The sequence below is a fragment of the Rhinoraja longicauda genome, chromosome 11 (assembly GCF_053455715.1).
Source record: "Rhinoraja longicauda isolate Sanriku21f chromosome 11, sRhiLon1.1, whole genome shotgun sequence".
In the NCBI taxonomy this organism is placed as follows: domain Eukaryota; kingdom Metazoa; phylum Chordata; class Chondrichthyes; order Rajiformes; family Arhynchobatidae; genus Rhinoraja; species Rhinoraja longicauda.
The window spans coordinates 59,534,431-59,556,049 of NC_135963.1; the positions used below are offsets into that span (position 1 = coordinate 59,534,431).

At 46.0% G+C, this 21,619-nt stretch overlaps 1 protein-coding gene across 1 annotated transcript in view; it reads left to right on the forward strand.

Moving 5' to 3' along the window:
- The window catches only part of LOC144597970 (adhesion G protein-coupled receptor D2), a 276,860-nt gene that overhangs the window by 202,660 nt on the left and 52,581 nt on the right, over positions 1-21,619 (forward strand). Inside the window, exon 24 of the mRNA XM_078407825.1 lies at positions 13,048-13,130. Within this exon, the coding sequence (XP_078263951.1) occupies positions 13,048-13,130 (83 nt within the window). The remainder of the gene's footprint in view (positions 1-13,047; positions 13,131-21,619) is intronic.

The window sequence follows — 21,619 nt, forward strand, 5'->3', positions numbered from 1 at the left end:
AGCAAGGTAAAGCCAGTAAAGTCCGATCAAAGATTGTCCGAGGGTCCCCAATGAGGTAGATGGTAGTTCAGCACTGCTCTCTGGTTGCGGTAGGATGATTCAGTTGCCTGATAACAGCTGGGAAGAAACACCCTGAATCTAGAGGTGTGCGTTTTTACACTTCTGCACCTTTTGCCTGATGGGAGAGGGGAGAAGAGGGAGTGGCCAGGGTGCGACTCGTCCTTGATTATGCTGCTGGCCTTGCTGAGGCAGCGAGAGGTATAGATGGAATCAATGGAAGGGAGGTTGGTTTGTGTGATGGTCTGGGCTGCGTCCACAATTTGCTGCAATTCCTTGCAGTCTTCGATGGAGCTGTTCCCAAACTGAGCTGTGATGCATCCTGATAAAATGCTTTTTATGGAGCATCTGTAGAAGTTGGTGAGAGTTGTAGAGGACATGCCGAACCTTCTAAGCCTTCTAAGGAAGTAGAGGCATTGGTGTGCTTTCTTGGTTGTTGCTTCAATATGGGTGATCCAGGAGAAGTCATTGGTGATATTTACTACGAGGAATTTGAAGTTTTCAACCATCTCTACATTGGCGCTGTCAATGCAAGCTGTGGTACCGTATGTGTATCCCTTCACTTCCTACAGTTGACCACTATCTCCATGGACAGCTCAAAGTGGACAAGGAGCATTTGGAATGGCATTGAGTGTCTGTAGCTGTTCAATGGGAGCACAGGGAGTTTGTGTGTACGCTGCATAACAAATGATGAGCGTTTGTTGGCACTGGGCCTATATCGATGGAGTGTAGAAGAATGAGGGGGGGATCTCATTGAAACGTACGGAAAAGTGAAAAGCTTGGATTGAGTGGATGTGGAGAAGATTGAGTGGGAGAGTCTAGGACGAAAGGTCATAGCCTCAGATTAGGAGCGGGCAAGAGGGCAATCTCATAGGCGATTAGTGGGCAAGACTAGAGCACATGGTATTGGGGGTAGGGTGCTGACAGGGATAGAAAATTGGTTGGCAGACAGGAAACAAAGAGTAGGGATTAACGGGTCCCTTTCAGAATGGCAGGCAGTGACTAGTGGGGTACCGCAAGGCTCGGTGCTGGGACCGCAGCTATTTACAATGTACATTAATGACAGATGAAGGGATTAAAAGTAACATTAGCAAATTTTCGGATGACACAAAGCTGGGAGGCAGTGTGAACTGTGAGGAGGATGCTATGAGGATGCAGGGTGACTTGGACAGGTTGTGTGAGTGGGCAGATACATGGCAGATGCAGTTTAATGTGGATAATGTGAGGTTATCCACTTTGGTGGAAAGTAAAATGGATGAAGTAAAATGGATGAAGGGGAGCCAGTGGGTGTAGTGTATCTAGACTTTCAGAAAGCCTTTGATAAGGTCCCGCACGGGAGATTGGTGACTAAAATTAGAGCACATGTTATGGCGGTGCTTGCTCGAAGGGCCGAATGGAGTTTTGTTCTCCAAGTTTGAGGAAGGATATTCTTGCTATTGAGGGCATGCAGCATAGGTTCACTAGGTTAATTCCCAGAATGGCAGGACTGTCATATGTTGAAAGACTGGAGCGACTAGGCTTGTATACGCTGGAATTTAGAAGGATGAGAGGGGATCTTATTGAAACATATAAGTTTATTAAGGGATTGGACACATTAGAGGCAGGAAACATGTTCCCAATGTTGGGGGAGTCCAGAACCAGGGACCACAGTTTAAGAATAAGGGGTAGAGCATTTAGAACAGAGATGAGGAAAAACCTTTTTCAATCAGAGAGTTGTAAATCCAAAATTTTCAATCAGAGAGTTGAATTCTCTGCATCAGAAGGCTGTGGAGGCCAATTCTCTGGATACTTTCAAGAGATAGCTGGATAGAGCTCTTAAAGATAGCGGAGTCAGGGGGTATGGGGAGAAGGCAGGAACGGGGTACTGATTGTGAATTATCACATTGAATGGCGGTGCTGGCTCGAAGGGCCGAATGGCCTACTCCTGCACCTATTGTCTATTGAATTTCTTTAGTCAGAAGGTGGTGAATCCCTGCAATTCCTTGCCACAGAGGGCTGTGGAGACCAAGTCAGTGGATATAATTAACGCAGAGATGGGCAGATTCTTGATTAGTACGGGTGTCAGAGGTTATGTGGAGAAGGCACGAGAATGGGGTTAGGAGGGAGCCAGGATTGAATGGCGGAGTATTCTTGATGGGCCGAATGGCGTAATTCTACTATCACTTATGAACTTATGAACTAACGTGAGTATCACCACAAAGCTACAGTACTCACCTGCCCGTTCCCACCATCACCCTCTGCCAATCTACTGAAGGCAGTGCAGTTCCCACATTGGCCTCACCAGCTATTCAGAACCCTCAAAACCAGAGTGGAAACAAGTCATACTCAACCTCAAGGGAGTGCTGAAGAAGGAGATGGTCAAGTTAATTGTGGATCGGTGGACTTGTATTAACGGTCATCTTAGTTGCATGGTTTTTATTTAACTCCTTGACTCTTTAGCGTGGAATTCCACTGGTGAAGTGGCCTGGGAACGATACTTTGCGTCTTCAGCACATGTTAGGGTCTTTGCTTTCCTTCAATGTAGAATTTCTGTTGATAAAAATAAGCATAACGTTGAACAAGATCACAATGCATTATCCAGGAGAGATCTAGAGCAGGAGTGGTAATGCAACCTTGCCATTATTGTGCCATCTGGAAGCGTTGGCATGGACATCATAGTTATCGTGAAATATAGATACAGTTGAAAACAAATGTAAACAGAAGCAAGGTGAAGGTGAGTCGGATGTTTGATGAAGGGTTCCGACCTGAAACATCACCTGTTCCTTCTCTCCAGAGATGCTGCCTGACATGCTGAGTTACTCCAGCTTTTAGTGTCCATTGTTGTCAGGAATGAGTGGGTTAACATACGATGAGCATTTGACAGCACTGAGCTTCTAGGATGAGGGGGGGGGGGGGGGGCTCATTGAATCTTACCGAATAGCTAAAGATCTGGATAGAGTGGATGTGGAGAGGATGTTTCCACTGGTGGGAGAGTCTAGGACCAGAGGTCATAGCCTCAGAATTAAAGGATGTTCATTTAGAAAGAAGATGAGGAGGAATTTATTTCGTCAGAGGGCGGTGAATCTGTGGAACTCATTGCCGCAGAAGGCTGTGAAGCCCAAGTCAGTGGATATTTTTAAGGCAGAGATAGATGGATTCTTGATTAGTACGCCTGTCAGGGGTTATGTGGAGAAGGCAGGAGAATGGGGCGAGGAGGGAGAGATAGATCAGCCATGATTGGATGGCAGAGTAGACTTGATGGGCTGAAGTCTAATGTTCCCAATGTTGGGGGAGTCCAGAACCTGTGGCCACAGTCTAAGAATAAAAGGGAGGCCATTTAAAACTGAGGTGAGAAGGAACTTTTTCACCCAGAGTTGTGATTTTGTTGAATTCTCTGCCACAGAGGGCAGTGGAGGCCGAATCACTGGATGAATTTAAGAGAGAGTTAGATAGAGCTCTAGGGGCTAGCGGAGTCAGGGGGTATGGGGAGAAGGCAGGAACGGGGTACTGATTGAGAATGATCAGCCATGATCACATTGAATGGCGGTGCTGGCTCGAAGGGCCGAATGGCCTCCTCCTGCACCTATTTTCTATGTTTCTAATTCTGCTCCTATCACATGAACTATCTTCAGCAAGTTGAAGATGTTGGGTCTCGACCCGAGGCATCACCTGTCCATGTGCTCCAGAGATGGTGCCTAGCCTGGGCTGGCGGGTGGCAGTGGGTGAGGATTGCTTCGGGTTGCTGCCAGCTTTACCAGTGAGCTTGGCAGGGCTGGCTCCTACCAGCTCTGTGGGAAGGGCTTGCCCGGCCTGCCCATGAGACCTGACGCACCCTTGCCCTGCTGATCGGGAGTGCCCTGTGCTCAGCCAGCTCTCCTGGCATCCAAAGCAGAACCAGACACTCTGCAGGTCCCCAGCCCAGCTGGCAAAACCTGGGCCAGCCTCTCCCCAATACCCAGTCAAAGCTCTGGTCTTGCAGGGTGAATCACTGGGCTTCCATCTCCAGTTGTCGAAGACTTTATTAATGTCTCCTCTAATTAAGTGATTCGTAACAGTTAACTTTCACGTATGGAAAGCAAATGCAGAGGCTGGTTTATACCAAAGATGGACACAAAGTGCTGGAGTAACTCAGCAGGTCAGGCAGCATCTCTGGAGAAAAAGGATGGGTGACGTTATGGGTTGGCACCCTTCATCGGACTGAAAGTAGAGGGACGCCCCTTCCCATTCCCATACCGACCTTAATGCTGCGGGCCTCCTCCTCAGTCAGAGTGAGTGAGGCCACATGGAAATTGGAGGAACAGCACCTCTTATTGTGTTTGGGCAGCTTACAACCCACTGGTATGAGTATTGATTTCTCTGATTTCAAATAACCCTTGCATTTCCTCCCTCCCCCTCCCTGGTCATGCTACTAGTCCCACTGTTCACATCCTCGTATCCCTTTGTTATCACCTCTTCCCCAACCAACAATGGGCCATTGTGGGCTCCACCCTTCCTTGGCCAGTTATCGCCTGTCTTGCTTTGCTCTGGCTTTTTCTTACCTCCAGGTCCCTCCCCTCTACTTTCAGTCTGAAGAAAGGTGCCAACCTGAAAAGTCACCCATCCTTTTTCTCCAGAGATGCTGCCTGACTGGCTGGGTTATTCCAGCACTTTGTGTGCACCTTCGCTTTTTTCATGGTTTTCTGAAGACTTTTTCCCCTGGGTTTCACTCACTCCACGGGTTAAGAGATTTGCTTTTAATATCTGGAGATCGCAGAACAACTCCAGAGGCGTTGGAGCTTCCTGTTGGATCACTGGATCTCATGCAGTGGACTTTGATCGGATTGTCACAACGCAGGTTTGCACCTGGTGTTGCATAACTGACCCAGGCTGGAATCTGACGTGGCATGAAAATAGCTGGAAGCAAATGAGTTGGTTAATTTTCAGTCCAGGGAAGGGTCCCGACCTGAAACATCACCTGTCCATCCCCTCCACAGTTGCTGCCTGACCTAATGAGTTATAGAGTCATACAGTGATACAGTGTGGAAACAGGGCCTTTAGCCCAACTTGCCCACTTGCCAACATGTCCCAGCTACACTAGTCTCACCTGCCCGCGTTTGGTCCATAACCCTCCAAACTTGTCCTATCCATGTACCTGTCTAACTGTTTCTTAAACATTGGGACAGTCCCAGCTTCAACTACCTCCTCTGGCAGCTTGTTCCATACACCCACCACCCTTTGTGTTAAAAAGTCACCCCTCTAATTCCTATGATATCTTTTCCCCTTCACCTTGAACCTATGTCCTGCGGGCCTTGATTCACCTACTCTGGGCACGAGACTCTGGGCATCCACCCGATCGATTCCTCTCAAAGTACCTCCAGCACTTTGTGTTTTGGTCTTGTTTAATGTTTGTACCTAGAATGAGCTACATTATTCTCAGTCTGCATCAGGAGTGACAAGAGTTTGGAAATCGACTGAAGCTGGTGAGAAATTCTGGAACAAATGGTGATTCACTGGAATTTCGAAGGATGAGAGGGGGTTTTATAGAAACATATAAAATTCTTACGGGAGTGCACAGGCTAGATGCAGGAATAATGTTCCCGATGTTGGGGGAGTCCAGAACCAGGCGCCACAGTTTAAGAATATGGGGTAGGCCATTTTGGACTGAGATGAGGAAAAACCTCTTCACCCAGAGAGTTGTGAATCTGTGGAATTCTCTACACACTGTAAAGGCAGTGGAGGCCAATTCACTGGATGTTTTCAAGAGAGTTAGAATTAGCTCTTAGGGCGAAAGGATTCAAAGGATATGGGGAAAAAGCAGGGAACGGGGTACTGATTTTAAATGATCAGCCATGATCATATTGAATGGCGGTGCTGGCTCGAAGGGCTGAATGGCCTACTCCTGCACCTATTTTCTATGTTTCTATGATTGAAATGATCTTTGAGTGTGCTGGGCTTGCAGCTATATTAACCAAATCTATGTCTATGTGTTGTGCAGTTACCAGTAAATACCTTTGTTCTGTTGGTAATGTTGTAAAGTCTTCCCTGTCATTCCTCTGTGCTAGAGGGACAGAAGGATATCAAACAACAATGGTGTGACTTCTGTCAAGTGGGCCATTTGTTTGATGTTTTTCTTGTCAAACACACACAAATATGATTCTCTCAGGGGCAGCTTCCTCTTTATTCCACCGTGCATATTGAAAAATCATTCCTGTCAGCTGACACACTCCCAGCTGCTAACTAGAACCTTTTGGCAGAGTTTTTCACAACTTACTAAAGAACTAAAGCAGAACACCGCTCCAATAAAACGCCCGAGGAATTTGGAGAGCTGCCACAGAGGATACAGACAACTTTGTTCCAGTCTGACAGAACTTTCCACGGAAAACACTAAGAAACCGAAGCCCCAAGAGCTGGCTCGGTAGTTTACATGAACAGAACATACATCAACTGTCAGATGTCGACTGTCAGAGCTGACCAAACACAATGGGACATCCAGATGGCTTGAACAAAGTGCACAAGATGTGAACAGCTATTTCCAGCTGTTTACATCAACTTCCAGTGCTTCGACTCGTTTTATTTTGTGCTGCAAATAAATAGTGTGAGGATGCCAAGTGGTCGTGTTCCACGTATCACTTCCTTCACAGCTCTGAACCTCGAAACTTCCCAACATTTATCCGGCATGAGCAAAAAAGTGCGATTGTTCGTATTAACCCTGCAGTGTAATGAGGTCAGTAGACAATAGACAATAGACAATAGGTGCAGGAGGAGGCCATTCGGCCCTTCGAGCCAGCACCGCCATTCAATGTGATCATGGCTGATCATTCTCAATCAGTACCCCGTTCCTGCCTTCTCCCCATACCCCCTGACTCCGCTATCCTTAAGAGCTCTATCTAGCTCACTCTTGAATGCATTCAGAGAATTGACCTCCACTGCCTTCTGAGGCAGAGAATTCCACAGATTCACAACTATCAGACTGAAAAAGTTTTTCCTCATCTCAGTTCTAAATGGCCTACCCCTTATTCTTAAACTGTGGCCCCTTGTTCTGGACTCCCCCAACATTGGGAACATGTTTCCTGCCTCTAACATGTCCAACCCCTTAATAATTTTATACGTTTCGATAAGATCTCCTCTCATCCTTCTAAATTCCAGTGTATACAAGCCTAGTCGCTCCAGTCTTTCAACATATGACAGTCCCGCCATTCCGGGAATTAACCTAGTAAACCTACGCTGCACGCCCTCAATAGCAAGAATATCCAAGGTCACACCAGTTGAATCGTTAATAGGCATTGTATTTGCACACATGATTTGAGCAAAAGTATTAGCTTTTGGACAGGCATGTGGAAGTGCAGGGAATAGAGGAATATGGATCATGTACAGGCAGATGAGACCGGTTTAACTGATCAAGAACTAGAGGACATAGATTTAAGGTGAGGGGGGAAAGATTTAATAGGAACCTGAGGGGTAACCTTTTTTACACAAAGGGTGGGGGGTGTATGGAATGAGGTGTGGGAGGAGGTCGTTGAGGCAGATAGTATCGCAATGCTTAAGAAACATGGACTAGGTACATGGATAGGACAGGTTTCAAGTGACATAGGCCAAACGCAGGCAGGTGGGAAGAGTGTAGATAGGACATGTTGGTCAGCGTGGGCAAGTTGGGCCAAAGGGTCTGTTTCCATTCAAAATGACCCTATAACTAGGTATGCTATTCCTGTCCCCACAGTGTACTGTTCAATTATTCTTCTAACCCAAAGCAAGGGATGAATTATATTTCAGAACAGTGCAAATGGCATTTCTGTGACAAAGTAGAATAGATAAACTATTTACTGAATTTCTCAATATTGTTTTGTAAGAAATAATTGTATGTTCCACCAAACATTTAATGATACATCACTGTTCCTCACCTAAATTAGATTTTTGCCTCTTTCTGCCGTGTGTTTTGCAAATAGATGCCTGGAAACTGATTCAAACCCTAATCAAAAATCTATTGAACAACCTTAAAGAAGCTTTATTAGAGTTAGAAAAAACCATGGTCAAGGCGCCCTGGGTACATCAAAATATTCCTTCCTGCGATGCTTGGCATGGTTTCGGCTATTGTCTCTTGAGCCAATTAAACATTGCTAAAAATCAAAGTTACTTTCACTGACTTTTAAAGATCAGAGGAAAATTAAATTGGTCTACATGAGAGAGATGAGGTCCAATGAGATGAGGGTACCCCAGGTTTCATAAGTGATAGGAGCAGAATTAGGTCATTTGGCCCATTAAGTCTACTCGTCCATTCAATCAAGGCTGATCTATAGGTGCAGGAGGAGGCCATTTGGCCCTTCGGGCCAGCACCGCCATTCAATGTGATCATGGCTGATCATTCTCAATCGGTACCCTGTTCCTGCCTTCTCCCCATACCCCCTGACTCTGCTGTCCTTAAGAGCTCTATCTAGCTCTCTCTTGAATGCATTCAGAGAATTGGCCTCCACTGCCTTCTGAGGCAGAGAATTCCACAGATTCACAACTCTCTGACTGAAAATGTTTTTCCTCATCTCAGTTCTAAATGGCCTACCCCTTATTCTTAAACTGTGGCCCCTTGTTCTGGACTACCCCAACATTGGGAACATGTTTCCTGCCTCTAACGTGTCCAACCCCTTAATAATCTTATACGTTTCGATAAGATCCCCTCTCATCCTTCTAAATTCCAGTGTATACAAGCCTAGTTGCTCCAGTCTTTCAACATATGGCAGTCCCGCCATTCCGGGAATTAACCTAGTAAACCTACGCTGCACGCCCTCAATAGCAAGAATATCCTTCCTCAAATTTGATCTATCTTTCCATCTCAACCCCATTCTCCTGCCTTCTCCCCATAATTCCTGATATCCATACTAATCAAGAATCTGTCTATCTCTTCCTTAAAAATATCCAATGACGGCCTCTACAGCTTTCTGTGGCAATGAATTCCACCAAGGGAATTTATACTGAGGGAAGGTTACATCTTAGTTTGTTGTTCCACAGAGTGATTCATTAGTCACCTTTTTGGTGCAATGAATATGCCTATGCCTTTTGCTAATTTTGAGCCATGGAGAGATACAGAATGGAGACTGGCCCTCAGCCCCCCCAAGTCAGCAGTGATCATTCACCCACATCCTGTCTTAATACCATTTTCATTCCCCTGCATTCTCCCAGTTTCACCCTCCCCTCCTCTGAGATTCTACCGCGTCCTGCATGCTTGGTGCAATTCAGAGGCCAATTAATCTATCAAGTCTGAAGAAGGGTCTTGACCCGAAACATCACCCATTCTTTCTCTCCAGAGATGCTTGCTGCCGTCCTGCTGAGTTACTCCAGCATTTTGTGTCTATCTTCGGTGTAAACCAGCATCTGCAATTTCTTCCTATGCAATCTATCAACCCACATGTCTTTGGGAAACCGGAGCACCCAAAGGAAACGCGTCACAGGGAGAACGTGCAAACTCCACACAGGCAGCATCCAAGGTCCGAATTGAATCTAGATCTCCCGCTCTGTGAGGCAGGGCCGCCGATAGCTGTGCTACTCAGTATTCCTTTCTTGACCGAATAATTTGTTCTTTGAGATATGGAGCAGTTTTGGGCCCCATATCTGATGAAGGATGTGCTGGCTCTGGAGAGGGTGCAGAGGAGGTTTACAACAATGATCCCAGGAGCGAATGGGTTATACATATGATGAGCATTTGACGGCACTGGGCTCGCTGGAGTTTAGAAGGATGAGGGGGGACCTGATTGAAACTTAGCGAATAGTGAAAGGCTTGGATGGAGTGAATGTGGAGAGGATGTTTCCACTAGTGGGAGAGTCTAGGACCAGAAGTCATAGCCTCGGAATAAAAGGACATTCCTTGAGGAAGGAGATGAGGAGGAATTTATTTTGTCAGAGGGTGGTGAATCTGTGGAATTCACTGCCACAGAAGGTTTTGGAGACCAAGTCAATGGATATTTTTAAGGCAGAGATAGATTCGTGATTAGTACGGGTGTCAGGGGTAATGGGGAGAAGGCAGGAGAATGGCGTTGAGAGGGGAGGCTAGATCAGCCATGAATGAATGGTGGAGTAGACCTGATGGGCTGAATGTCCTAATTCTGCTCCTATCACTTGTGAACTTACAAACTTATCTTACATAAAGGTTCTAGGGTTGATGTCCACGTAAGGGATGTGGGATTAAATGCTGCAATCCTGCACTTGCCGAAATAACTTCTGAATTGATTTCTGTATCCGTATCTATACCGAGCATTCATCCTTAGAATGAATCTCAAGTTGTTCATCCAATCAATATTAGAAGCGCATTTTCTGAAATCCATATGTTAGCATTGTTTAGTGAAAGAGGTGATGATGATAAGGTTGTTACGGGTGTACAATTCTTTGACTCGAGTTTCCCCATGTACGCACCACTCTTAATGCATTAAATAGTTCATTGTCAATAGATTTTAAAAGAAGACAAATGAAATTAAATGCCCTGAAGAATGTCTAAAGATGGGTTCTGACCCAAACCATCAGCTATTCCTTTTCTCAAGAGATGCTGCCTGACCAGCTGAGTTACTCCAGCATTTTGTTTCTATTCTCTGTATAAACCAGCATCTGCAGTTCCTTCCTACATGAAATCAAATGTCCATTTGGGCTGAACTAGTGCCTGCTTCGATACGATAGTGTTTGAATAGTGGGCACCACTGGGCTGTTAGTAAAGGATCTGTGTATTAACTACAAGCCAATGGTGGAGTGAAGAGCCATGGATGTAGGGGTGAGGATCTAATTGAGACTGGTACTGATGTGTCTTCTATTGAAGACACCGTTCATTGTCTTTGGCTATCAGTTTATAAGTTTAGTTTATTATCACGTGTACTGAGGTTCCGTGAATAGCTTTCGTTGCGTGCTAACCAGTCAGCAGAGAGACAATACATGATTACAATCGAACCATTTACAGTGAACTTGATTATGGAATTGTGTTTAGTGCAAGGTAAAGCCAGCAAAATCCAATTAGGGATAGTCCGAGGGTCACCAATGACGTAGATAGTAGTTCAGCCCTGCTCTCTGGTTGTGGTAGGATGATTCAGTTGCCTGATAACAGCTGGGAAGAAACTCTCCCTGAATCTGGAGGTGTGCGTTTTCACACTTCTGTACCTCTTGCCCGATGGGGAAGGTAGAAGATGGGGTGCGACTCGATTATACTGCTGGCTTTGCCGAGGCAGAGTGAGGTATAAATGGGAGCTTGGTTTGTGTGATGGTCTGGGCTGCATCCACAATTCACTGCAATCTCTTGCAGTCTTGGATGGAGCTGTTCCCAAACCAAGCTGTGATGCCTCCTGATAATGATCCTGATCCTGATGCATCCTCAATGAGATAACGAGGTGAAGTGTCAATCATGGAAGTGTACATTAATATGACGTCTTTAAAGAGGGCAAGGAAGAACTTTCAATCTTTAAAAAAATAAATCTCCTGCTGTTAACGTGTGCGGTATGTGAACTCAGCGCATTATGAGGTTACAGGAAGCGCTGGTCTGTTGAAGTTAATCTAGAGGTGACTGCTTCATTTGTGAGCTATTTCATCTCGTTTTCCCTCCGTGGAAGATCGTATATAATGAAGAGACGATCAACGTTGTCGTTGTTGTCTGCCATGTTTGACATTCAGTCCCAAGGTTCACATTGAACAGAATGAGAGAGTTATGTGGCACAAAAACAGGCCCTTCAGCCCAACCTGCTCATGCTGACCCAAATGTCTGCACCTTTCCTATCCTAATATTGCAACCATATCCACCTCTGAAGCTTCCCCTGGCAGCTTGTTCAATATACCCACCACCCTCTCTGTGGAAAAGCTTGCCCCTCAGGTGCATATTAAATCTTCCCCCTCGCATTTTAAATCTAGTTTTGGCTCTCCTACCATGGGTTAAAGACTGGTTTTTCATCTTATGATTTTATATTCTTCTATAACCCAAACCTTAAAGTTACCTCTCAACCTCCAGCACTCCAGGGTAAAAGGTCCTAGCCTGTCCAACCCCATAACTGGATGTTTCCACTTGCAGACGAGTCTAGGACCAGAGGTGATAGACTCAGATTTAAAGGACGTTCCTTTAGGAAGGAGACGAGGAGGATTTTTTTTAGTTAGAGGGTGGAGAATCTATGGAATTCATTGCTACAGAAGGCTGTGGAGGCCAAGTCAATGGGTATTTTTAAGGCAGAGATCGATAGGTTCTTGATTAGTGCGGGTGTCAGGGGTTATGGGGAGAAGTTAGATTCTTGATTAATACGGGTGTCGGGTTATGGGGAGAAGGTAGATTCTTGATTAATACGGGTGTCGGGTTATGGGGAGAAGGTAGATTCTTGATTAGTACGAGTGTCAGGGGTTATGGGGAGAAGGTAGATTCTTGATTAGTACGAGTGTCAGGGGTTATGGGGAGAAGGTAGATTCTTGATTAGTGCGGGTGTCAGGGGTTATGGGGAGAAGGTAGATTCTTGATTAGTGCGGGTGTCAGGGGTTATGGGGAGAAGGTAGGTTCTTGATTAGTACGGGTGTCAGGGGTTATGGGGAGAAGGTAGGTTCTTGATTAGTACGGGTGTCAGGGGTTATGGGGAGAAGGTAGGTTCTTGATTAGTACGGGTGTCAGGGGTTATGGGGAGAAGGCACGAGAATGTGGTTCAGAGGGAGAGACAGATCAGCCATGATTGAGTGGCAGATTAGACGTGATGGGCCGAATGGCCTAATTCTGCTCCTATCACATGACCCGATGAACTCAAGCCTTCCGGCCTGCCTTACATCTTGGTGAATCTTTCCTGTACCTTTCCAGCTTAGTCACACCCTTCCAGTAGCAGGGGAATTAGAACTGCACACAATACTCCAAGTCTGGTCTTACACAATACTCCAAGTCTGGTCTTGCACACTTACAGCATGACATCCCAACTCCTGTACTCGGTGCCTTGACACACCGTTCACCGTGTTTTCAGTGTTAACTTGTGCAGATGTATAGTTGGATTTGGTTGTGATCCTGGACTGTTAAGTGAAGTTACAGTGACTCTGGTAATTGTTGTTCCACAGGGCAGTTGTCCACACCCAGCCTGCCAGCAGGAGCGGACGATGAGCTATCCAGCTGTTCTCAGAGCCCCTCCACCTGCACCAAGGTACAGTCTCCACACTAACCACGCTCTCACGTCCCAGCCTGCAAACCCGCAGTCCCAGACAACATCTGCACCGATGGTGATGCTGCGATTATCTGACCCAAGCAAGCTGCGATAATAACGTTTGTTGTCCTAAGGTTTTTAGAAGATTGTGTTTCCTATATTCTATGTCTGTTATGTAAAAGTCAATGAATATAAGCATGCAAATGCATATAAAACATTTATATATGCACACGTTCATGTAATTTACATGCATAAGTGTGTGTTCTGCAGTGCCACTGTGTATATGTACTGTGCACGTGTGCACACATATGGTGTACATATACCGTTCACAGTGAAGATAGACACAAAATGCTGGAGTAATTCAGCGGGTCAGGCAGCATCTCTGGAGAGAAGGAATGGGTGATGTTTCGGGTTGAGTCCCTTCTTCAGACTGAGAGTCCCTCACTCGGTGTCTCTCTCTCCCCTGACTCAGTCTTAAGAAGGGTCTTGACCCGAAACGTCACCCATTCCTTCTCTCCAGAGATGCTGCCTGTCCCGCTGAGTTACTCCAGCTTTTTGTGTCTATCTTTGGTTTAAACCAGCATCCGCGGTCCCTTCCACACCACACTGTTCACCGACTGTGTTCTCTGATCTCATTGATCTCATATTGAAGGAACTTGCCTCTGGATTTCTCTGGATTTCAGTTTGCCTTTCGCTCTGCGCAAATGATAAGCAGTTGCTGATGAAATGTCAGTGCATCGTTTGTTAGTGTTGGCTTTCTTAAACTGCAAACTCTTCAGGGAATCAAGAGAGTCAAGAATGTTTTACTGTCATATGTCCCAGATGGAACAATGAAATTCTCATTTGCAGCAGCACAACAGGACATGTAGATAAAGTACATTGTGAACAGTATAATAAATGAGAAAAAAAACTGTGTGTATACACACACATATACACACAAACACACACAAACACACACATACACACACACACTCACTCACACATCCACACACTCACACACACACACACATACACATACACACACTCACACACATACACTCACATACATACACACACACACACATACACTCACACATACACACACACATACATACACACACACACACACACACACACACACACACTAAAAAAACCCAATAATAGTACAGGAATAACAATAATAGTCTTAGTTCAGAGCTGATTTGAGGTTGTGGTGTTTAATAGCCTGATGGCTGTAGGGAAGAAGCTGTTCGTGAACCTGGACGTTACAGTTTTCAGGCTCCTGTACCTCCTTCCCGGTGGCAGGGGTGGAATGAGTGTGTTGCCAGGGTGGTGTGGTCTCTGATGATGCTGGCTGCCATTTTGAGGCAGAGACTCCTGTCACTGGGTTTGAGGAACAGGAACGTATTGCCACAACAAATCAGTGGTGGAGGAATTTTGTCAGGCAGTAGTCTACGTGGTCTGAGTAAATCAGGGCCACGGGTTACAAATCTGCAGTGCATTGATATCAGTAAACATGATTATGAGACTGCTGATTGTTGTAAAAGGTTGTTGCAAGCACGTTCTCTACTGAAGGGGACAGAGTCCTTGCTCGATCCGGTCTAGCTGAAATGGAATAGTTGGTTACTCGGTTCAAGTGCAGTTCGGAACGGCAATATCTCCTGACCTTGCACCATGTCAATGAGTAATAAAACTACGAACATTTATCTCGTTGATGGAACAGACCTGGCACTGTGCCAAAACTACTCTGACTTCACCTAGACTTTGCTACAGGAACGTCAATCATTGCACTTTTTTATTAGTTAGATTTGTTACAATACCTTTATGGTTCTTCTTCAGTGGAAGTTCTTTAGTCAGAGGGCGTTGAATCTGTGGAGTTTACCACAGAAGGCTGTGGGGGCCAAGTCAATGGATACTTTTAAGGCAGAGATAGATAGATTCTTGATTAGTACGGGTGTCAGGGGTTATGGGGAGAAAGCAGGAGAATGGGGTTAGGAGAGAGAGATAGATCAGCCATGATTGAATGGCGGAGTAGACTTGATGGGCCGAATGGTCTAATTCTGCTCCTATCTCTTATGTCCTTATGGTTCCAAATATCTTTGGTCACCAGTTCATTGGACAAATGATCTTATAATGCCACGCACAGGATACCTGAAATCATAGTGACAATACTAATGAGACTAAGTGACTGAAGAATGAACAGGGGAAGGACTGGCATGGAGTTGAATCAGAGTTGGGTACATTCAATGTCAAATCAGGTGCAGAATGGTACAAAGATAGGGAAAGAAACATTGGATTAAGAGGAAAAAAGAGACAAAAACAAGGAAGCAATGCACGAGAGTCACACGGAAACAGCACGTAGCCTTTGGCCCATCTCATGAATGCCCCATCCATGCTAGTCCCACCTGCCTGTGTTTTCTCCACAACCCTCTAAACCTTTCCTATCCATGTATCTGTCAAAGTTAACTATTAAAAAAATCACCATTTCCAGCCACAAGATACAATCTCAACTTAGGGTTTCTCTGGTAAATCTAGTTCATGTTAATAAGTTGTAGGAACAGAATTAGGCCATTCGGCCCATCAAGGCTATTCCGCCATTCAATCATGGCTGATCTATCTTTCTCTCTCAACCTCATTCTCCTGCCTTCTCCCCATAACCCCTGACACCCGTACTGATCAAGAATCTATCTATCTCTGCCTTAAAAATACCCATTGACGGCCTCCACAGCCTTTTGTGACAATTAATTCAATAGATCATCACCCTCTGACTAAAGAAATTCCTCCTCACCTCTTTCCTAAAGGAATGTCCTTTAATTCTGAAGCTCTGACCTCTGGTCCTAGACTCTCCAACTAGAGGAAACATCTTCTCCACATCCACTCTATCCAGGCCTTTCACTATTCAGTAAGTTTCAACGAGGCCCCCCCTCATCCTTCTATGCTCCAGCGAGTACAGGCCCAATGCCATCAAACGCTCATCATTAACCACTCATCCAGGGGATTTTTCGAGTAAACTTCCTCTGGATCCTTGCCAACGCCAACACATACATCCTTCCTCAGATATGGTGCCCAAAACTGCTCACAATACTCCAAACGCGATCTGACCACTGCCTTATAAAACCTCAGCATTGCATCCTTGTTTTTATATTCATAAGACCAAAAGTGATAGGAGTAGAATTAGGCCATTCGGCCCATCAAGTTTACTCCGCCACTCAATCATGGCTGATCTATCTCTCCCTCCCAACCCCATTATCCTGCCTTCACCTCTTCACCTCTGACACCCATACTCTAATACTCTCGAAATGAATGCCAGTTGATTCAATGTTCTTGAAGCTGAAGAAAGTCCATGCAGACTGACCGGCAAGTTGTGTGATTCCCGGCTTTGTTGCCTCATCATCGGTTGTAGACCAGATTTTCCATGAATGTAAAATATATTTTCTCCTCTGCTTTCTTCCTTTACTGAATGTTGTAGCTCTTGTGGTAGTAGTTTCCTGCATAGACTTTACTTGTTGTTTCCAGCCCAATGACCAGTTGCTGAATATCCTTGTCTCACTATAAAGTTTGACATCAATCTCAAAGCAACTCAGGCTTGTAGGCTTCAGTGAACATCAAACATCTACCATACCACCTATGCCATCCAACAGAATGTAACATCGAAACCATCAAACATCTATCATATCACCCATACCATCAAACAGAAGACCACACTGAATATCTCTACCATCAAACAAAACAACCATCTGCACCAGCAAACATCAATCATACCAATACCATCAAACAGAACATAACATCTATACCAATCTATGCCATCAGCTCAACTTTCATTTCAATTGTTTGATTTTATAAACTGTTGAAGAACATTGCTATCTTTCCATTTGTTACAGACACTGCTACTGAGACATTGAGTAATTGTCTATGTAACAAGATGTCCATTGAGACATTTAGTTGTTTTAGTTTAGAGATAGCGAGTCCGCGCCGACCAGCGATCCCCGCACATTAACACTATCCGACACACACTAAGAACAATTTACAATTTTACAAACTAATTACCCTACAAACCAAAGTCTTTAGAGTATGGGAGGAAACTGGAGCTCCCAGGGAAAGCCCACACAGGTCACAGAGAGTATGTGCACACTCTGTACAGACAGCACCAGTAATCAGGATCGAACGCAGGTATCTGGCGCTGTAAGGCAGCAACTCTACCGCTATGCCACCGTGCCACTGTGAAATGAGAAGGGTTCTTATGCTGAAGTCTGGGTATTGTAATTCTATAAGAACAGAAAGGTCCCACATAGGAGATTAGTGGGCAAAATTAGAGCACATGGTATTGGGTAGAAAATTGGTTGGCAGACAGGAAACAAAGAGTAGGGATGACTGGGTCCCTTTCAGAATGGCAGGCAGTGACTAGTGGGGTACCGCAAGGCTCGTGCTGAGACCGCAGCTATTTACAATATACATTAATGACTTAGATGAAGGGATTAAAAGTAACATTAACAAATTTGCAGATGATACAAAGCTGGGTGGCAGTGTGAGCTGTGAGGAAGATGCTATGAAGGTGCAAGGTGACTTGGACAGGTTGTGTGAGTGGGCGGATGCATGGCAGATGCAGTTTAATGTGGATAAGTGTGAGGTTATCCACTTTGGTGGTAAGAACAGGAAGGCAGATTATTATCTGAATGATGTCAAGTTAGAAAAAGGGGAAGTACAACGAGATCTGGGTGTCCTAGTTCATCAGTCACTGAAAGGAAGCATGCAGGTACAGCAGGCAGTGAAGAAAGCCAATGGAATGTTGGCCTTCATAACAAGAGGAGTTGAGTATAGGAGCAAAGAGGTCCTTCTGCAGTTGTACAGGGCCCTAGTGAGACCACACCTGGAGTACTGTGTGCAGTTTTGGTCTCCAAATTTGAGGAAGGACATTCTTACTATTGAGAGAGTGCAGCGAAGGTTCACTAGGTTAATTCCCAGAATGGAGGGACTGTCATACGTTGAAAGACTGGAGTGATTGGGCTTGTAAACACTGGAATTTAGAAGGATGAGAGGGTATCTTATTGAAACATATAAGATTATTAAGGGATTGGACAAGTTAGAGGCAGGAAACATGTTCCTGATGTTGGGGGAGTCCCGAACCAGGGGCCACAATTTAAGAATAAGGGGTAGGCCATTTAGAATGGAGATGAGGAAAACATTTTTTACTCAGAGTTGTGAAACTGTGGAATTCTCCGCCTCAGAAGGCAGTGGAAGCCAATTCTCTGGATGCTTTCAAGAGTTAGATAGAGCTCTTAATGATAGCGGAGTCAAGGGATATGGGGAGAGGGCAGGAACCGATTGTGGATGATCAGCCAGGATCACAGTGAATGGCGGTGCTGGCTCGAAGGGCCGAATGGCCTCCTCCTGCACCTATTGTCTATTGTCTGTTGATCAACTATTCCCGTTAATCAACCTCTTTAAATACCGATTTGTAGAGGAAAAGGACATTTGTGTTGACATGATGCCTTTCATAACTTCAGGGGGTCCTAAAATCTTGAATTCAATCACTGTTGTAATATAGGAAGTGTAAGAGCGACTTGCACACAGCTAAGTCTCACTAACTGCACTGTACTGTTGACCAGATGATCTGATTGAGGAATAACTGTTGTCCTCAATCTGTTGTCCATCTTCATTTGAGAGCATTGATGGGCCTTGTTTTAAAATCCAATGCATCAAGCACTGTCTTTTTGCATTGCAGGTACCCCTATGGTTTCCACTGAAGTGTCAGCCGAGAATCTTTTGATGCAGAGTGGACCATACACCATTGAGCCAGGCAGTCGCAGCGGGTAACATACAGTCAGGCCCTTCAGACCAACTCATCCATGCCGACCAACGTGCCTTCCTGGGTTGGTCCCATTTGCCTGCATATGGGCCAGATCCCTCTAATTCTTTCCAATCCATTAACCTGTCTTTAAAACATTGTAATTGTACCCACATCTAGCACTTCCTCTGGCAGCTTGTTCTATATACCCACCACCCTCTGTGTGAATAGCTTGCCCCTCAGATTTACTTTAAATCTTTCCCTTCTCACCCTCAACCTAATCCCTCTAGTGTTAGGCTCGCACACCCTGGGAAAGAGTCTGATTATCCATCATCCATGCCCCTCATAATTTTATGAACCGCCATACGGTCACACCGTAGCCTTCTTCACTCCAGGAGTAACAATCCCAAACTATTTCAGAACCAGGGACCACAGTCTCAGAATAAAGGGGAGGCCATTTAAAACTGAGATGTGAAAAAACTTTTTCACCCAGAGAGTTGTGAATTTGTGGAATTCTCTGCCACAGAAGGCAGTGGAGGCCAATTCACTGGATTAATTTAAAAGAAAGTTAGATAGAGCTTTAGGGGCTAGCGGAATCAAGGGATATGGGGAGAAGGCAGACACGGGTTACTGATTGTGGATGATCAGCCATGATGACAATGAATGGCGGTGCTAGCTCGAAGGGCCGAATGGCCTCCTCCTGCACCTTTTTTCTGTTTTCTGTGTCTATGTATATCTTTTCTCTCCTTATAACTCTAGACCTCCAGTCCTGCAAACGTCATTTTGAATCTCTTCTGCACCGTTTCCAGCTTAAACACATATTTCCTATTGCTTAGCGATCGGAACAGAACAGAATATTCCGACCTTTAGCAGCTAGTTTCCTTCCCTGCCTTTCATTCACGTATGTAAACTTGCAGATTTAATTTCAAGGAGCAGAATAAAATAATTCGATAGCCAATACAAAAATGTTCATTGAAGTTCATACCAAATTTGGTCTTGGAGGTTTTTGTCAGTGGCCGACCTCTGACCTTTTTGATGGATGATGCATCTGGGAGAACATGGTCGGAACTAATGCCCTTTGACCTCGGCAGAGCATTCAGCAGGTTAATGGTTTTTTACTGTTGTAAATGTGGATTACTGGTTGAGGATTGCAGTTTGTGTTTCAAAATTAAGGTACAGAACTGGATAGTGATGGTACAGGTTTTAGTAAGTCTGCGTATTACAATCTATCAAAAGCAGACAGCAATGTCAATAAGTCTCTTGTTTATTAATTCACTGCTGCTGAGTCAGCTCACTGCATTTGTGACAGAAGGATTTTAATCAAGTGCGAACACCAATACCAATGTAAATGCATAGACGTGCACTTTAGCAATACAATATTTATAATGCAAAGCTCTAACAGCAGAGCTCAATGTTCCCCTTCTACATCGGGAATAAACACAACCTGCAAAACTAGCAGTGGCTGGACATCGGCTTGGGAAAATCCTGACCCAGTCTCAGCAGATGTGGTACTATGACAGTCCAGTAAAGGCAGAGTTGCCACACTTTAGGTTCAAGTGTCGAGTGTTTAATTGTCATCGGTGCCGACAACGGAACGATGCCATTCTTACCAGCCTAACAGGCCTGTAAACACAGTTCTCATTGATATGACATGAAGCGATACGATAGAACTTTATTCATCCCCGGAGGGAGATTGGGCTGCTAACAGTCACAACTCAACAAGGTACACGAAAACTCGGAAACAAAATTAAATTAAAAAAGAAAAAAAAAGAAAAAGACAGCGCCTTCAACGGAACAAATGAACGCAGACTTATCCCCTGGGCAGGGGATTCTAAATGAGAGTGCCCCCTCCCCACACCGGGTCCTGCTATGTTCTCCCACCGCCCCTCACAGCGGTCCCCGCATTGTCTTCCCCAACGTTCCTCACGCTCATCGACCGCCGATCGCGGGACGATCGCAAGGCCCCACCGCCGCCGAGGCTCACGCTGCCGAGGCCCCACCGCCAACGTTATCACCGAGGCCCCACCGCCGTCGTTATCGCCGAGGCCCCACCGCTGCCGTTATCGCCGAGGCCCCACCGCCGCCGTTATCGCCGAGGCCCCACCGCCGCCGAGGCCCCACCGCCGCCGAGGCCCCACCTCCGCCGTTATCACCGAGGCCCCACCGCCGCCGTTATCACCGAGGCCCCACCGCCGCCATTATCACCGAGGCCCCACCGCCGCCGTTATCACCGAGGCCCCACCGCCGCCGTTATCACCGAGTCCCCACCGCTGCCGAGGCCCCACCGCTGCCGAAACTCACACTGCTGCTGAGGCTCACATTGCCGGTGCGTCTCACACTGCCAGTGAGGCTCCCGTTGCTGCCGAGGCCTCACCGCTGCCGAGGCCTCACCGCTGCCGAGGCTCGCCCTGCCGCCGAGGCTCGCCCTGCCGCCGCCTACGCCGAGACTCACACTGCCGCCGAGGCTCCCGTTGCCGCCAAAACTCTCGCCGACGCCACCGAGGCGCCCGTCACTGCCGCCGCTGAGGTTCCTTTGGCCCAGACAGGCCTCGCCACCCGGCTTCTCCGCGGTCCCGGGGCCTGTGGAGTGAGTCAGGTGGTTCAGGTTGGCGGCGCGGTTGTTCGGCGGGTGGGTCGGGCTCGCGCGGCTCCCCAGAACACTTCCGTGGCGCGCGCAGCTCCCCGGGGCACCTAAATAAATAATAAACAAAAAGATTGCATTAAA